Source organism: Schistocerca nitens, chromosome 2 (assembly GCF_023898315.1).
Source record: "Schistocerca nitens isolate TAMUIC-IGC-003100 chromosome 2, iqSchNite1.1, whole genome shotgun sequence".
Taxonomy (NCBI): Eukaryota; Metazoa; Arthropoda; class Insecta; order Orthoptera; family Acrididae; genus Schistocerca; species Schistocerca nitens.
Genome location: NC_064615.1, coordinates 662,909,947 through 662,927,922, shown reverse-complemented (window position 1 = coordinate 662,927,922; position 17,976 = coordinate 662,909,947). Strand labels below are relative to the sequence as shown.

General features: G+C 35.5%; 1 protein-coding gene across 1 annotated transcript in view; it reads left to right on the top strand.

Moving 5' to 3' along the window:
• Positions 1-598: 598 nt before the first annotated feature.
• LOC126235230 (phenoloxidase 2-like) overlaps positions 599-17,976 on the top strand; it is a 211,408-nt gene continuing 194,030 nt past the window's right edge. The window contains exons 1-2 of the mRNA XM_049943961.1: positions 599-610; positions 796-985. Coding sequence (XP_049799918.1) covers positions 599-610; positions 796-985 — 202 coding nt within the window. The remainder of the gene's footprint in view (positions 611-795; positions 986-17,976) is intronic.

Below are 17,976 nucleotides of genomic sequence, written 5' to 3'. Positions count from 1 at the left end.
GGTGACATAAAATTTTTATTGATGAATAAACAAAGATTTTCAGTAGTTTTGACTTTTAATTTGTAAAATAATTGGCTCATTTCCTTCATCTCTCCCCATTCCACAAAAGAAATATTAGTTGCCATGAGACCTTCCCCCTGGCTCAGATCATGATATCCTCTTATATTTGAAATATAATGTCTCTCATAGCCAAAAGTCCTTCCATATTTTCTTAAAAATGTTGTTTGATTCAAGTAATAGAGTATTAATTAATAACTTTCATTCATTCCAGAACTGAAAATACTGTAAAAATTTTATGTCAGGGAAAGCAGAATTTGAATAATGACTGACATTGCAGAAAGCAGACTCAAATATCACTCTTAAATCTTTGAAAACACTGGAGCATCACTAGAGAATGTGCAGTGAAGTTCACTGTTTCTTTTTCTAGAACAATATTCCTAAATTTCATCTTAATGTCATTTTAAATGGTGCACAGTCATTATGGTGATTAATTTGTTCAAATCTTTCCCTTCTCCTCAAATGAATGAAGCTTTTGGTTTAGGCTAAGTGACCATAGTGTACCATAAATTGCTTAAACATACGAGTATGTGAAAATGGAATGTCTGACAAGGTTAAAATTTTAATTCACATAGTATCAAGAACAAAAGTTGTTCTGTGTATATGGTAAGACATCAGTTATACTGAGACTCATTTTTTATGTTTAGAGCTGAATTTTTTTTTATTTATTTATTTTTGATAGTGACTTAAGTAACTTCACATTCTCTTTTATGACTTAAAACCCTTATGTGCTTTCAGAACGATCGTATTCAGAAATTAAAGGTAGTTGACAGAAGTGGTTTTGTAGGTGATGTTCAAGAAATTCAAGTTAAACAAATTACTCCACCTGATTTAAGTATTCCACTGGAGTTGGGTCGTGATGAGAATTTTTCTCAATTTTTGCCTAAACATCGTAGGATAGCTGCTCGCCTTATTGAGATTCTTATGGGTAAGTTAACTGTTTCTAACATCCATAGCTATAGCTGTCAAATCTCACTTAACATTATGGTTTGCCATCACCTTAAATACTGTCTCATCTTCACTCTTACTGTGGCCATGGAAAAGTAGATGGAGTGCTGGCTTGCAGTTTAGGGCACCCTCTTCCCCTTTTTGACAGAAAGCTGGTGCTAAATACGGAAGAATCAGCTGTTATCAAAGGCAGAAGGGTGCAGAAAGAGCAATGGGTACCACTACATTAAAGGCGCAGACATGAAGTGGACCCAGAGGATGAACAAACCTGAAAAGCAATAAGCAATCTCATGGGGACCACTACCTTTTTTTAAAAAAAAAATAAAATAAAAAAATTAAAAAATAAATAAAAATAAATAAAAAAAGGAGGAGGAGGAGGAGGAGGAGAGGAAGAAGAAGAAGCAAATTAGTTCATCACTGATGGGGACTGGCCAAGAATGGTTACCAGCAGCCTGGAAATGCTACTATTCTGTAAGTCAAAACCAAGCTCACTGGGAGTTTAAAAGTTATAGGAAAACTAGATGATCAGAATTACACTTGCTAGATATTATCACAGTGAAATGTAAAACAGACAGAATTTCTCATCAGATGAGTATGTCATAATAACAATAGCATCACTGAATGGTGTAGCAGCAGAGCATGGATTGAATTATTCTTCTGAGGACTGAGACAAAGCCAGTACTAACTAGCAGTGTACAAGTTTACAGACAGACATCACAGGTTAATGATGGTGTAATAGAGACATTATAAAGGGTGTTTATTAAATCAGGTATACAAAAGTAACCTTCAATTGTGAAAAGGGTAAGTAATCTATAGAAATATCTGATACAGTACTGAGTGCAGTATATCTTCTAGTTTTATTCCCACCTGAAACTGTTAGTTCCTAACATCCTCCCCAGGAGGCATGTGCAAATAAGTTATTCCAGCAATCAACATAGAGTTGTATAATGGTACCGAACATGCATAGTATTATGGTTTCATGATTCCAAACCCACTATTGCAGTTCAGAGACAATTCGAGACTAAATATCACAAGCCTTCTTCTTAAAGATGGTACAATCATTTCTCCCAAACGGGCTATCCATCACCTATGACCCTGGGTCAGGATCAGCCAGCAGTCTCTGATGCAGCAATTGAACAAGTTCAACAGACTTAACTGGACATGTGTGAACATTATGTAATGCCTCAGTTACAACAGGATATGGGCACAGAATTTATTTTCCAGCAAGATGATGTGCCACTATATTATCATCATTAAATAGGAATGTACCAACTTGGATTGGATATGGTGGAACAGTATCCTGGACCATGATCACTTGATTTAATCCCAGTGGACTTCTGTGTATGGGACTGCATTAAAGGCAGAGTTTATTCCTCTGCTTCCAAGAAACGTTGAAGAGTTGTGACAACAGATAACACAAAAAATTGCCACCTTGCATCATGACTTGCCTCACATGATTTGGCAGGAAACTAATTACAGGTGGCACATGTGTCATCTTACAAAAGGTAGCCACGTTGAACATTTCTAAGTAAAACTTGAAGATGTACTGCATTCAGTGCTATATCAATCATTTCTGTAAGTTACTTACTTTTTTCACAATTAAAGGTTACTTTTTTATAGCTAACTTATAAACAAGATGTATAAGAAAATAGGGGCACTGATAAAAATATTTAAAGAGGGAAGAAAATTTTACTGTCCTAGTTAACTGGAGTGCTCCTCGAGGGAAAGTAAGGTGAGGTAACTGTAGAATACAGGCTGGGGTAAAGGAATGAGAGGGAAGAGAGGCTTGCTGAGTCTGCCATAAGTTTCAGGTGGTTGTAGTGAGCACTCTCTTTGAAAATCATAAAGGACACAGGGGAATATCAACTGGACTACCTAACGGTTAGCCAAAGATTTAAAAATCAATTTCTGGGTCGCAAATCACACCCAGGTGTAGAAACAGACTCAGCCAATAAACTAGTAGTGATTAACAGCAGGTTCAGATTTAGTAAAGCAATAATAAAAAAATAATAAAATAATAATAAATAAATAAATAAATAATAAAAAATAAACAAATAATAAATAAATAAATAAATAATAAAATAATAAATAAATAATAAATAAATAAATAAATAATAAATAAACAAATAAATAATAAATAATAAAATAATAAAAAATAAATAAATAATAAATAACAAAAAAATAAATAATAATAAATAATAAATAAAAAATTAAAAAAACCATGACCCATGGACCTTGCTGTCGGTAGGGAGGCTTGCGTGTCTCAACAATACGTATAGCCGTACTGTACGTGCAACCACAATGGAGGGGTATCTGTTGAGAGGCCAGACAAATGTGTGGCTCCTGAAGAAGGGCAGCAGCCTTTTCAGTAGTTGCAGGGGCAACAGCCTGGATGATTTACTGATCTGGCCTTGTAACACTAACCAAAACGGCCTTGCTGTTGTGGTACTGTGAAGGGCTGAAAGCAAAGGGAAACTACAGCCGTAATTTTTCCCGAGGGCATGCAGCTTTACTGTACGATTAAATGATGATGATATCCTCTTGGGTAAAATATTCCGGAGGTAAAATAGTCCCCCATTCGAATCTCCAAACTGGGAGTACTCAAGAGGACGTCGTTATCAGGAGAAAGAAAACTGGTGTTCTACGGATTGGAGCGCGGAATGTCAGAGCCCTTAATTGGGCAGGTAGGTTAGAAAATTTAAAAAGGGAAATGGATAGGTTAAAGTTAGATATAGTGGGAATTAGTGAAGTTCGGTGGCAGGAGGAGCAAGACTTTTGGTCAGGTGAATACAGGGTTATAAATACAAAATCAAATAGGGGTAAAGCAGGAGTAGGTTTAATAATGAATAAAAAAATAGGAGTGTGGGTAAGCTACTACAAACAGCATAGTGAACCCATTATTGTAGCCAAGATAGACACGAAGCCCATGCCTACTACAATAGCACAAGTTTATATGCCAACTAGGTCTGCAGATGATGAAGAAATTGATGAAATGTATGATGAGATAAAAGAAATTATTCAGGTAGTGAAGGGAGACGAAAATTTAATAGTCATGGGTGACTGGAATTCAACAGTAGGAAAAGGAAGAGAAGGAAATGTAGTAGGAGAATATGGATTAGTGCTAAGAAATGAAAGAGGAAGCCGCCTGGTAGAATTCTTCACAGAGCATAACTTAATCATAGCTAACACGTGGTTCAAGAATCATGAAAGACGGTTGTATACATGGAAGAACGCCGGAGATACTAGAAGGTTTCAGACACATTATATAATGGTAAGACAGAGATTTATGAACCAGATTTTATATTGTAAGACATTTCCGGGGGCAGATGTGGACTCTGACCACAATCTATTGGTTATGAAATGTAGATTAAAACTGAAGAAACTGCAAAAAGGTGGGAATTTAAGGAGATGGGACCTGGATAAACTGAAAGAACCAGAGGTTGTACAGAGTTTCAGGGAGAGCATAAAGGAACAATTGACAGGAATGGGAGAAAGAAGTACAGTAGAAACAGAATGGGTAGCTTTGAGGAATGAAATAGTGAAGGCAGCAGAGGATCAAGTAGGTAAAAAGGCGAGGGCTAGTAGAAATCCTTGGGTAACAGAAGAGATACTGAATTTTATTTATTTATGAAAGGAGAAAAAACAAAAATGCAGCAAGTGAAGCAGGCAAAAAGGAATACAAAAGTCTCAAAAATGAGATCGACAGGAAGTGCAAAATGGCTAAGCAGGGATGGCTAGAGGACAAATGTAAGGATGTAAAGGCTTATTTAATGAGGGTAAGATAGATACTGCCTACAAGAAAATTAAAGTGACCTTTGGAAAAAACTCTACCATCTGGTGAGCAAGATGTATGAGACAGGCGAAACTCCCTCAGACTTCAAGAAGAATATAATAATTCCAATACCAAAGAAAGCAGGTGTTGACAGATGTGAAAATTACTGAACTATCAGTTTAATAAGTCACAGCTGCAAAATACTAATACCAATTCTTTACAGACGAATGGAAAAACTAGTAGAAGCTGACCTCGGGGAAGATCAGTTTGGATTCCATAGAAATGTTGGAACACATGAGGCATTACTGACCCTGCTACTTATCTTAGAAGAAAGATTAAGGAAAGGCAAACGTACATTTCTAGCATTTGTAGACTAAGAGAAAGCTTTTGACAATGTTGACTGGAATACTCTCTTTCAAATTCTAAAGGTGGCAGGGGTAAAATACAGGGAGCGAAAGGCTATTTACAATTTGTACAGAACCCAGATGGCAGTTATAAGAGTCAAGGGACATGAACGGAAAGCAGTGGTTGGGAAGGGAGTGAGACAGGGTTGTAGCCTCTCCCTGATGCTATTCTATCTGTATATTGAGCAAGCAGTAAAGGAAACAAAAGAAAAGTTTGGAGTAGGCATTAAAATCCATGGGGAAGAAATAAAAACTTTGAGGTTTGCCGATGACATTGTAATTCTGTCAAAGACAGCAAAGGGCTTGAAAGAGCAGTTGAATGGAATGGACAGTGTCTTGAAAGGAGGGTATAAGATGAACATTAAAAAAAAAAGCAAAATGAGGATAATGGAATGTAGTTGAATTAAGTTGGGTGATGCTGAGAGAATTAGATTAGGAAATGAGACACTTGAAGTAATAAAGGAGGTTCGCTATTTGGGGAGCAAAATAACTGATGATGGTCGAAGAAGAGAGGATATAAAATGTAGACTGGCAATGGCAAGGAAAGCGTTTCTGAAGAAAAGAAATTTGTTAACATCGAGTATTGATTTAAGTGTCAGGAAGTCGTTTCTGAAAGTATTTGTATGGAGTGTGGCCACATATGGAAGTGAAACATGGACGATAAATAGTTTAGACAAGAAGAGAATAGAAGCTTTCGAAATGTGGTGCTACAGAAGAATGCTGAAGATTAGATGGGTAGATCACATAACTAATGAGGAGGTATTGAATAGAATTGGGGAGAAGAGGAGTTTGTGGCACAACTTGACTAGAAGAAGGGATCGGTTGGTAGGACATGTTCTGAGGCATCAAGGGATCACCAACTTAGCCAACTTAGTGCTGGAGGGCAGCGTGAAAGGTAGAAATCGTAGAGGGAGGCCAAGAAATGAATACACTAAGCAGATTCAGAAGGATGTAAGCTGCAGTAGGTACTGGGAGATGAAGAAGCTTGCACTGGATAGAGTAGCATGGAGAGCTGCATCAAACCAGTCTCAGGACTGAAGACCACAACAACAATAAAAAAGTATATAATGGTAAAAATAGCAAGTTATCATTCTCTACTAAGTGTGCCTGTTGGTGGCTCGGTGCTTTTGCTATTCAAGTAGTGGTATCCTGTGCTACAAATCATTTAAATTTGGCCATAATTTCTTTATTATATTTAAATCTTTATATTGAATACTCAATTTGTGGTATCCTGTGCTACAAATCATTTAAATTTGGCCAGAATTTCCTTATTATATTTAAATCTTTATATTGAATACTCAATTTGTGGTGTCCTGTGCTACAAATCATTTAAATTTGGCCAGAATTTCCTTATTATATTTAAATCTTTATATTGAATACTCAATTCATGCCTGATGTATTCAAAGTATAAGCAATTACTAACATAAGACTCATGTATTCTTAGTAAGAGTATATTGTTACAATTTTTTTGTTGTGCCTATCTGCAACTCAGCATCTCCACTACATGGTGAGTAGCAACTTTCCTTTTCATAATATTGTTACATTGCATCCTGGGTTTCCCATTGTTCGAACATAATAATATGTCAGTAGTTATGGTAGACAGTAAGTTATTGGTAATAACAGATGATGATAAGTTATCAGTAATAACTGAATATGGTAAATTCTCAGAAGTAACAAACACTGGTAAAATTTCAATAGTAACAGGGGCTGTAAATTCTAAGTAATAATGCAAGTTAACAATTTCTCATTACTAACAGATGACAGTGAATTCTCAGGAGTAGCAGAAGATAGCAATGTGCCAATAATAACATATCAGCAACAACAAAACTTATTATCTATCAAATCTGCATTATGAGCAAGTTCACCAATAACAGAGGATTCGAGCGTAGCTTCTAATTTCTATGATTTTCGTTCCATTTCATGTGTAGGTACTATAACAGTTTCTACATTATTATTTGTAGCTTGTTCTAAAGTACCTTCAGTTTCTATTAAATCTGTTTCTAACATTTGTTCTTCATTAATTCTAACAGCCTCTTGGTTGGTTGGTTTGTTTGGGGGAAGAGACCAAACAGCGAGGTCATCGGTCCCATCGGATTAGGGAAGGATGGGGAAGGAAGTTGGCTGTGCCCTGTCAAAGGAACCATCCCGGCATTTGCCTGGCGCGATTTAGGGAAATCACAGAAAACCTAATTCAGGATGGTCAGACGCGGGATTGAACCGCTGTCCTCCCGAATGCGAGTCCAGTGTGCTAACCACTGTGCCACCTCGCTCGGTCTGTAACAGCCTCTAATGAACTAATATTTTCTGCATATTTAACATTGTTGTCAGTCTTTTTTTCCACTAAATCTATCCACAGGCACCGACTCCACGGGGCCTGAGCCCCCTGAAAAATTTATTTGGGGGGGGGGGGGGGGGGGAGGGGAGGAAGGGTGGAGCCCCCCCCAATAATTTAAGAAAATTATTAGTTATATTATGCTTTGTAAAATAACAAAATCATGTTCGAATTATTTTATTTTTCTTGTTTGACAATAGTTTTCTTTTAAAATACATTTATTAATGAGTTAAAACAAATAATTATTACAGTACTAAGTAGGTTAACTGAAAACTAGTGGTGTGTGTCATGATAGTGTTAAGGTGCTGCGGGCACACTTAGAATTTTTCACGGTGCTCGAACCTTCGGGTAAAGTCTGGCACCAGCGGGCCAGCGTCGCAGCTTTGGCGACATTAAAAGGACTGGAGCAGAAGCACCTGGAATCCTCTGCCTCATGTCGCTGTGATGCTTCAAGACATTTACGATGTCACAGCTATGTAAAGCTCACCCTGCAGTCACAGTTGTTCAGTGTGGATAGTTTCATTCAGTGCGTGCTGCAGACATGTTTAGCGTTCCGACTTCAGTGTCTAGTAGACTATTTTATATAACTATATTTTATTCGCTTACTTTAGTCTCTTAATGTATTGTGAATTAAGTTTGCAATGGATAAATTTGTTACCAAAAAGGGGCATTTGGAAGTTGATGATACTGCAAGTCAAGCTCCAACAATTATTGTGTCATCAATTGCTTCATTGTATTCAGGTGAGAACCTTTCACAGCCAAAACCTGGACAATCCGGTAAGGAAAGATCATTTCAGAAGTCTTGGTTGATCAAATATACATGGCTAGAATATGAAGCATCTACTGAAATTTTTTTTGGAAAACCTGTAAAGAGGCAGATGCTAAAAATCTATTACAATTTTCTTCAAAAAAAGAAGATGCATTTACTTCCATAGGGCTTTCTAATTCGAAAAAGTCTTTGGAAAAATTCCGTCTTCACGAAAATATGTTTACGCATAAAAAAGTGTTCTGAAACTAAGCTCTGTCACTAACCCAAGTGTAGCCTCCCAATGAATGAACAGTTAGATAGTGATATGAACAAAGGCTGTTTAGCTCTTGAGACAATTTTTACTACCATGCAATTTCTATGCTGACAAGGACTAGCATTTAGAGGACACAAAGATGTAAACTCAAATTTTTTTCAGGTTGTTGGAACACTGAAAGAATTATATACCTGAGCTTAAAGATTTGTTAGAGCATTTGGGGTATTAGTGGATGTCCCACAATATTCACAATGAGATCATTGATCTGCTAGGAAAGTCTGTGTTGAAAAAGTTACTGGTTTCAGTCAAGAAGACTGAACATTTTTCTGTTATGGTTGATGAAACGAGTGATTCTTCAATTCACGAACAAGTGTCGTTTTGTATTTTTACTGCCAATGATTCCTTAATCATCAGTGAAGACTTTATTGGCTTATATGAGACTCCCAACACTGAATCACAAACTCTATTTAGTATTTTAAAAGATGTTTTTGCTCGTCTTGATTTGTCAATGGATAACTTAAGGGGACAGTGCTATGATGGTGCCTTGAATATGAGAGGTAAGTTCAAAGGACTAAAAAAGTTAGTTTTGGATATGCAACCAAAAGCATGTTACATGCACTGCACTGCTCACAGTTTAGACTTGGCAGTTGTAGACAATCTCCACCATCTTATGTCTATGAGGGATATTATGGCTTTAGCCAAGGAGTTAATAAACACCGTAAGGGAATCCAACAAAAGGATGGGACTTTTCAGAAGCATAGGCTGTGAGAGCTCCAATGACCAAGCTGGTCTACGACCCCTTTGCCTGACTCGATGAACTATGTGAGCTTCTAGTATCTTGAGAATATTGAAAAACTTTGAAGAACTTCTAGAGTTTTTTGAAACATTTTCTGCAGAGGACAAAACAGAGGCAGGTTACAAATGTGTAGGCTACCTTGAGTCAATGTTACAGTTCTTTTTTCGTCTTTATTGCCAAGCAGTGAACCCAGTAGAGGATGTCAATGAAAAAATTCAGTGCCCTCATCTAAGTGTTGCTGATCTGGAAAAAATATATGAGGGCTTGATTTGTATATTGAATGGAAGGTGTGATAGTTTTGAACACATTTGGGTATTGTGTTTAAAAGAAAAACCATCACAAGTTGATGATCCTTGGCTGCCTCGGAATTGAAATATACCAAATCTAGTACCTTCAGCCATGGAAGTCAAACACGCGCCAGAACAAATGGACGTGGTCAGCCCATAGAGGGCTCCGCCTCCGCGGCAGCTATTCCGCGCAGCGAGGGCGCCACCGCTACGCCACGTGCAGACAGCGGCCAATAACCGCTCCCTCCGGTTTCGTATATACGGACCCACTCCGCCCTAGTCCAGTCAGTCTGGTACTCGCTCTGGATTTCATTTCTATCTCGGCGGTACTGCGTTCTGGTCGTTGCTCGTTGTTGACATTTGTCTGGCTCTGGTTCTGAGTGGATTTACTGTAGGTGTTTGGTGTTGTGGTTTCCACAAGCCTCCGTTGTTTATCTTTTCCTTGTTGTGTCGGTCATAGTCGGTCGTGGTCGGTTGTTGTCAGTTGTCGTCGGTCTGTCGTCCGATTCGTCCTGTGTTTACCCGGTGGCGCGTGCTCCACCGCCGGCGGCTTCCCCGCCTGTTTGCTCCAATCTGCAGCCCAAGGCATTCCGGCAGTTGGTTTTGGTTACTACACCAAAGAAGTATGAAAACAATGATGCCAGATCGCCACATACTTTCAAAACCCCAAAGAAATACTACAAAGCTATTAACATTGAAGTTTGGGAAACAGTGGAATCTTGCATTACTGAGTCGTTTGCTTCAACTGGACCCACACAGGTCATTGCAGTTGAACAAGAGTGATGCTTTTAGTAAACAGAGGTGAAAATAATTTTAAAAAATCAATGGAGTTTTTCATAAATGACCTAGACATTGAGAGACTCCACTTACATTTGACTATGTTAGCCGATATCGCTAATAAAAAACAACTGATCTTAAAAAATATGAATGATGTAAGAAAGTATGTTGCACAAGAGTCTGCAGTTGGAGAAATGTTAAGTGAAGTAGTGAAGTGCATTAAGCTTCTCCAACTAGTTCCAGTCACGACAGCAACAGCGGAACGGTCATTTAGTGCCCTTAGTTGTCTGAAGCCATATCTCTGATCAACAATGGGACAGAAGTGATTGAACAACTTGGCTGTTCTTCTGCCCACTGAGATGTCTTGGATGAATTGGATATCCGAACAGTGATCAACAATTTCATAATTCAGTAATCCAGTCAGACGGTTGACATTTGCACCTTTCTAAAGACACTCTAGCCCTAATAATGGCATTTAGAGAAATATTAAAATTCTTCATAAAATAGAGAATTAAATCCATACATTATGTTAAATTTTCAGTTTTAATATATTAGTACTCGTTTAGTACTGCATTACTATATTACTATAGTACTGTATTAGTTATTTTCAAATACTTAAATATTTTTAGGGTGTAAGACCCAATTAAAACCCGCTATTTACATACTTTTTGACTGAAAGTATTAGGCATACTACATTAACTTTACTAACTATATTAAAACATTAACTTTGAGACATTATTTTTATTTAATGAACCCTGAGCCTTACTCAAAGTAAGCTTAAATTAGCTATTTCACTTACTAATCAAAGTGCTATTGCTGTGTGACAGCAATATTTTATGTTTTATTCTTTTAATGATAGTTTAGGATTTATTTAAATATAATTTCAGTCTTTTCAGAACTATATATTTACTGCTCTGCAATAGTCTATAAGCATGATTATTACTGTAAATTAAATTAGCTTTTTACGAAAAAGCATGCGTGTTTATGTTTTGTTTCTTTTTTCAAAGCCAAAAAATGTGTCAGGCTTGTTGAGTTTCCCAGAGTGTCGAGTTATTGAGAGTCCAGTTTTCAGGGATCTAATGTTGATCATATGACTCTAAAATGTTTAAAAAAATTTTAAAACTCACTATTTTTCATCTTAAATTTAGAAAATTTCCCTTGGCAAGACACCTATTATGTGCTCCCCCCCCCTCAATAATTTTTATAAGTTGGTGCCCCTGAATCTATCTGATCTTTGAAACCCTCTACTTCTACTCCCCCCCCCATAGTCAACCCTTACACCCAATAAATGTATAATGCATGTGAATCTTCTATAGTTGTTTCTGCCAAGCAACTTTTACGTAAGTAACTTACAGGAACACAGCCAGGTGAAGCCGTTAAGAACTGCCGATATTTTTACAGGTGACTATAGTGTCATTTTCAAGGCAAGACTGCAGCAAGTAAGCACTGTACAAGTGAATTTAAAACCTCACTTAGACAGTGCTTACTTGCTGCAGTCTTGTCTTGAAAATGACAGAATGTAGAATGTGTAGAATGTAGTTTATTCGTCTCATAACGTACAGTTAAAAATCAAAGATTTTTGTACTGGAGACATGTCAAATTCCTTTAAAAAAAAAAAAAAAAAAAAAAAAAAAAGGTAATAATAATTAACATATTTAGGCAGGCATTTCTGAATTTTTAAACATGAACAATTTAACAGGACCATATATCACACTTATTGTCATTTTACAGCTTGCAATACAATTTATACAGTATATTAACAACATATTATACAATACATAATCTTTACTGTTTCATATCTTTTCAAATTACCAAACTGTCCTGCATGGATTCTTCAACTGAATAATAACATTTTTCCACTGTTGTTGTTGTTGTGGTCTTCAGTCCTGAGACTGGTTTGATGCAGCTCTCAATGCTACTCTATCCTGTGCAAGCCTCTTCATCTCCCAGTACCTCTGCAGCCTACATCCTTCTGAATCTGCTTAGTGTATTCATCTCTTGGTCTCCATCTACGATTTTTACCCTCCACGCTGCCGTTCAGTACTAAATTGGTGATCCCTTGATGCCTCAGAACATGTCCTACTAACCGATCCCTTCTTCTAGTCAAGTTGTGCCACAAACTCCTCTTCTCCCCAAGCCTATTCAGTACCTCCTCATTAGTTATGTGATCTACCCATCTACTCTTCAGCATTCTTCTGTAGCACCACATTTTGAAAGCTTCTATTCTCTTCTTGTCTAAACTATTTATTGTCCACGTTTCATTTCCATACATAGCTACACTCTATACAAATACTTTCAGAAACGATTTTTCCACTAGTGTAGTAAATAACAATCTTTTTAATCATCACAATCCATATTTAGCAGATTTGTCTTATTTAATTCATTGTCAGTTTTTAATCCCATGTACAATGGTGGTTGAGTTGGGAGAGGGAATTTTGAAACTGTCTCTGTGACAAGTACTGTAATTGTGGTTGAAACGAAAATTGTCAAGTGATTTTTGATTTTTATATATGAAAATAAAAATTTCGTAGATGCGCAGAGAAGGAATGGTTAGTATTTTTGATTTTTTAAGTAATGGGTGACATGATATTATTTTTTGGACTAAACACATGTTTCTTATGATTTTCTTTTAAAGTGTAAGTAATCTTGGGCTGTTCGTTAAGTTTCCTAAGAAAATTATTCCGTATCGGATTTTAGTTTCAAAGTAGACTTTTTTCCTGGTGTCCATAAGGGCGAAACCAGATAAGACATTCATCACATAAGCTAGGCTGTTTAGTTTGTTTGCTAAGAAGTCTACAAGTGTTTTCCAATTAAAATTTTTGTCAAGATTTAGACCTAGAAATTTTACATAACTTGCTTCAGTCATTTCCTGATTGCTGTGCTCTATTTTTATGGGAGATGCTGATGATATTTTAGCACTGAACTGCACCAAATGTGTTTTTGTGACATGTAGTTTTAATCCATTTTGCTGAAATCATAATTCTAGGTTTCCCGTTATATTTTCCACAGAATCATGAATTTCTTCTAAATTGTCATTTTCAATTAAAACTGAGGTTTTATCTGTGAATAAAATGGAGTTAACATCTATGCTTAAAGGTGAATCATTTATGTGCATCAGAAAAAGCTAAGGCCCTAAAATTGAGCCCTGTGTGTCCCCCATACAAATCTTTCTCCAGTCCGAGATTGATTTTTTTCCATTTGAAGTTAGAATAACTCTCTGTTTTCTTTCAGATAAATAAGATTTGAACCACTTTAATGCCCTGTATATTACCCCAGCCTACAGCAGAGCTTATCTTTTCAGTGAATTCCCTAATAGCATTTATTGTATTTTTCCCCTTTCAAAATCCAAGCTGATTTTTAACTATAATATTGTTTTCTATAAGAAAGTTTTCGATAAGTTTTGCAACAATCCTTTCTGTCACCTTAACGAAAACTGGAAGCAGGGCAATAGGGCAGTAATTTCCCATGTCATCTGGTGAGCCTTTCTTGAACAATGGTCTTATTTCAGCATATTTTAACACACCCGGGAGATATTCTTCCTCAAATGAGTGATTAATAATTTTAGCCAATGGATGAGAAATGATGTTATAAACAGCCTTGACTACAATGGTTGGAATTTCATCCCATCCAGCAGATTTCTTGTTTTTTAAAGACACTATAGCATCTTCTACATCTTTTGGGATAATTCTTTTGAATGTTTTGTGTCTTGCATTTTGTTTTATATTTACAAAGTTGACATCTACCTTGTCCTGGTGGGCTGTGATACCTACTTCTGATTTTGCCACATTTATGAAAAAATCTTTGAAACAGTTTGACATATGAAAAGGAGCTACAATTGTATCATTTTTATGTTTAATTTGGACAATTTCTTGGCGCTTGTTCTTTACAATTCAAATTTGATGACACCCCAAATTGCCTTTCATTTATTTTCATGTTTACTAATATACATGATGTTAGCCAATTTTTTTGCTGTCTGTACATCTTTTTTGAACATATTTTTATATCTCTTTACATAACCCACAAAGACAGAATTTTTGTTACATTTCAACTCATTCTGAAGCTGTCTTTTCCTGGCCTAGAAACTTTTATTCCTAGTGCACTTCAATTTATTTTATTGGCCACTCCTTGTCACCAGGCTTGAGGGGGAAACGTTTCATTGAAAACATCTAGGAAACAGTTTAGGAATATTTTGAAATTTTTATCACTTAACACACTGTCATCCAGCTGAATCCCTGTAAGTTATTTGAACACTGTATAGTCCAAGAGAAACTTAGATCTCACAACTCTTGTCTAACTTTCACTTGAGATCAATTTTCAGTTTCTTCAGTGTATCAAAAATCATCTCAACATTTGATGTTTGCTGCCAAAAGTCAGTGGATAATGCTAATCTTTTTCTTGTAGATCTACTTGACAACATCTTATTTATTAATGTTGCCACTAAAAATTTACATCTAAATGATAAATATTTTAAAATTGTTTCCAGTTCAAAATATGAAGCAACCAATGATGTACTGATGTATTAAGTAAACATTTGTGTCACTTCCAGTTAACATTAGCTCTTCAGTGGTGTAAATCTTCTGTTCACATAATTCACAATGTGTTATCACAGTTCTTCAGCATTATTTCAAACTGTCCATTAATTCACTTTAGATATATTGTAAAGCTCAGTATTTAATTGTATTTTGCACTCAAAGTAATTGCAAAGTCTTTAGTTATTATTATTTTGCATAGTTAAACAATCTCAGTCACTGTATGGCAGTGTTCAGATATGTAACTGCTTTATTTTGTCTCAGTAGTTCTCGTTCACATTGTATCAATGGAAGCAGCAAAATATTCTTGGATTTTTATAAGCCAAATCATAATTAAAGAATTCTTCAGTAAATGAAAATATTGTTTTATTCTGTTCAATATGTTGCCTATTCTTCTTTAGCTTTCAGCTCGAACTTCTTTAGTTCAGAATTGTGTTTCACACACAGTCACCACATGAGAGAGTGTGTGATGACAAAAACATAGTAAATTCTTGTAGCAAAATCCTTTTTAGTTAGTTTCATACTGTATTTTGATTTTAAATTTGAGGTTATTCCTTGTAGATTTGTATTTCACAGTGATCACATGAGAGAGTTCTGTGTGGCAAAACTGAAAATATATTGGTAATGTTTTTTTGTATATTACTGATTAATTATTTTTAATTTTATACTCTGGAAATGACTTTCAACTAGTTCATGTGAACATGATGATTCATTACATGATGAACTACAGATGTGTCTTCTGAATGGAGATTGAATTGACATCAAGACCATTTACAGATATCTTACAAAAGTCATAAAAAATCCATTACTAAATAATGCCTTCATTGATAACTCTTTATGTCACCCACTCTGTGGCTCCCCTTAAACCATCTGTGCAGTGTTAGAAGCTCCGTTCTGGACTTCCTGTGATGTAAAGGTGTATGCTAGTGATCTCCAACAGCCACACGCCCCCAAGTACTACCTAAAACAAATAATACAACACAAAACAAATATTTACATGTATAAAAATATGCATCTACTTATTATTTAAAAGTATAATTTTTCACATAACATTAATTACCAACATGTTTACTAATTTTTGAATGATGAGGATACGGAAAACATCATGACTCACACTCTTAAGGGAAACCCTTGAATTTAATTCTGAAAAGTTTTGTACCCTTACAGGGTGTTCTACTGTATAACTAACTGGATGATTCAGAATAGTCCATCACACTCACCTATAAGATGCTGACCATTGTCGTAGAAAATTATTGACAGACAGAGGAATAGGAAGTAACAATTGTAGAAATTTTGTATTTTCCTGCAAGGCAGCAAATTTTATCTGACTACAGACCATAAGCATTGTTTTCAAACTGAAAATATCAGAGGTTACATTGCTTATCAAATTACCAACACTCTATATATCAACTCACCATAAAAAGGCTGACATGCTGCTGCGATTACCTATAGGTTGTAACATTCCTCAATATATTTGGTGGTATTATCGTATCTGCTAAAACCAGTAACCATTTTTATTGTTTTCTAGAGCAATTAAAAGCATCTTACAGGTAAAATGTAGAGCTGTAATGGAATGACACTTTTTTAATGTAACAATACTTTCAATTAATTTTTGAATGTCTGCTAATTTACAGCTTCTAATGAAATGCTAACATTAATTTGTGATATTCTTACAAGATATATTTTAAAGCATAGGATAGTTTTACTGTAGGAAAGTTTCAAGATCTGCTGTCAGTATTTTTACATATAGCCAACAATGAAATTATTTTTGTAATCAAAAAAATACTTAATGATGCTGATTGTGTGCTAGAAAGTTATTTAATTGTTAAATGAGTAATAAATCATAATTAAAATACTAAATATATGAATAACCAAAGTTTAACTGGTGTACATAATGAATAAGTGCTATTCGCAACAGAGGTATCGTAATCAATGGTTGATGTGCCATGTGATACATTGTAGGCTCTTGAATGTCTCATGTCATTCTTTCACATTACAGACTTCCTAACTGCAATCTTCTCATTGAAAAACGCCATGTTTCAATTATCAGCACTTTCATTTAATTAACAAAACTTTGTCAGAAAAACCAAGAATTCAAACTGTTCCATACTGATTCTAACATTGATACAATACTGACTCAGCGTTGACTTACTCAACTTGATGTTCTCAGACACCCTATTGCTTTTACATTCAAAATAAGCCAATTTTACATGCAAATTGTTGGATTCACTTTTACAGATTTTAACTTTATGTGGGTTGATTTATTCATTTGAAGGGAAACGAGCTAACGTCAGGTTAATTAGACTGAAAAGCAATGTTTGGAGATAAAGTCATTACTTAGAATAACATGATGGTAATATGTCCCATTGGACAACATGATGATCTGCAAAGAGCAGAAAAGTCATAGATCAAGTATAATATCTAGACAGGTATCAAGTAGCGATCTTACCACATGAAGAGTAACAGCATAGTAAGTAACATTACGTTTGCACAAAATTTGAGCTAATGTAAGATCATAGTAACATTGTTCAGATATCAGCAGAATAATTACTCAAAATTGCTAAATGAGAAAGAATAGACAGATTGATAGCAGGAGATAACTTTGACAAGTTGACAGAACAGAAGTGGATGTAGTATTGTAAAATGTAAATTAATAGTTCATTTCTGATATGCATGCACATATTAGTTGACCACATTACTCACCTGTTATAAGGTTTTAGTTCAGTTACTCTTACATTTCTTAGCCAAAACATTTTCTTTATTTCCTGTACATTAGCCTACAGTTGTTTGTATGTAAATTCTCATGGATTTTCACTTTGAAGGGATCATTATAAATGTCAAAAAATTTCATAAGCTCACCACACACAGATTTTTATGTCTCAGTAGTCTGAACAGGAACCAAATCACCTACTTGTAATAGTGTTACTTTATGTTTATTATCACATCTGTGCTTCCTGATTTCTTCTTGTTTCCTCATAATTTCTTTGGCAGTTTCTTTCATCTCCTGTGTTGTAAGACTTTTTCAAGCAGAATATTGTATTAACTCATTTAT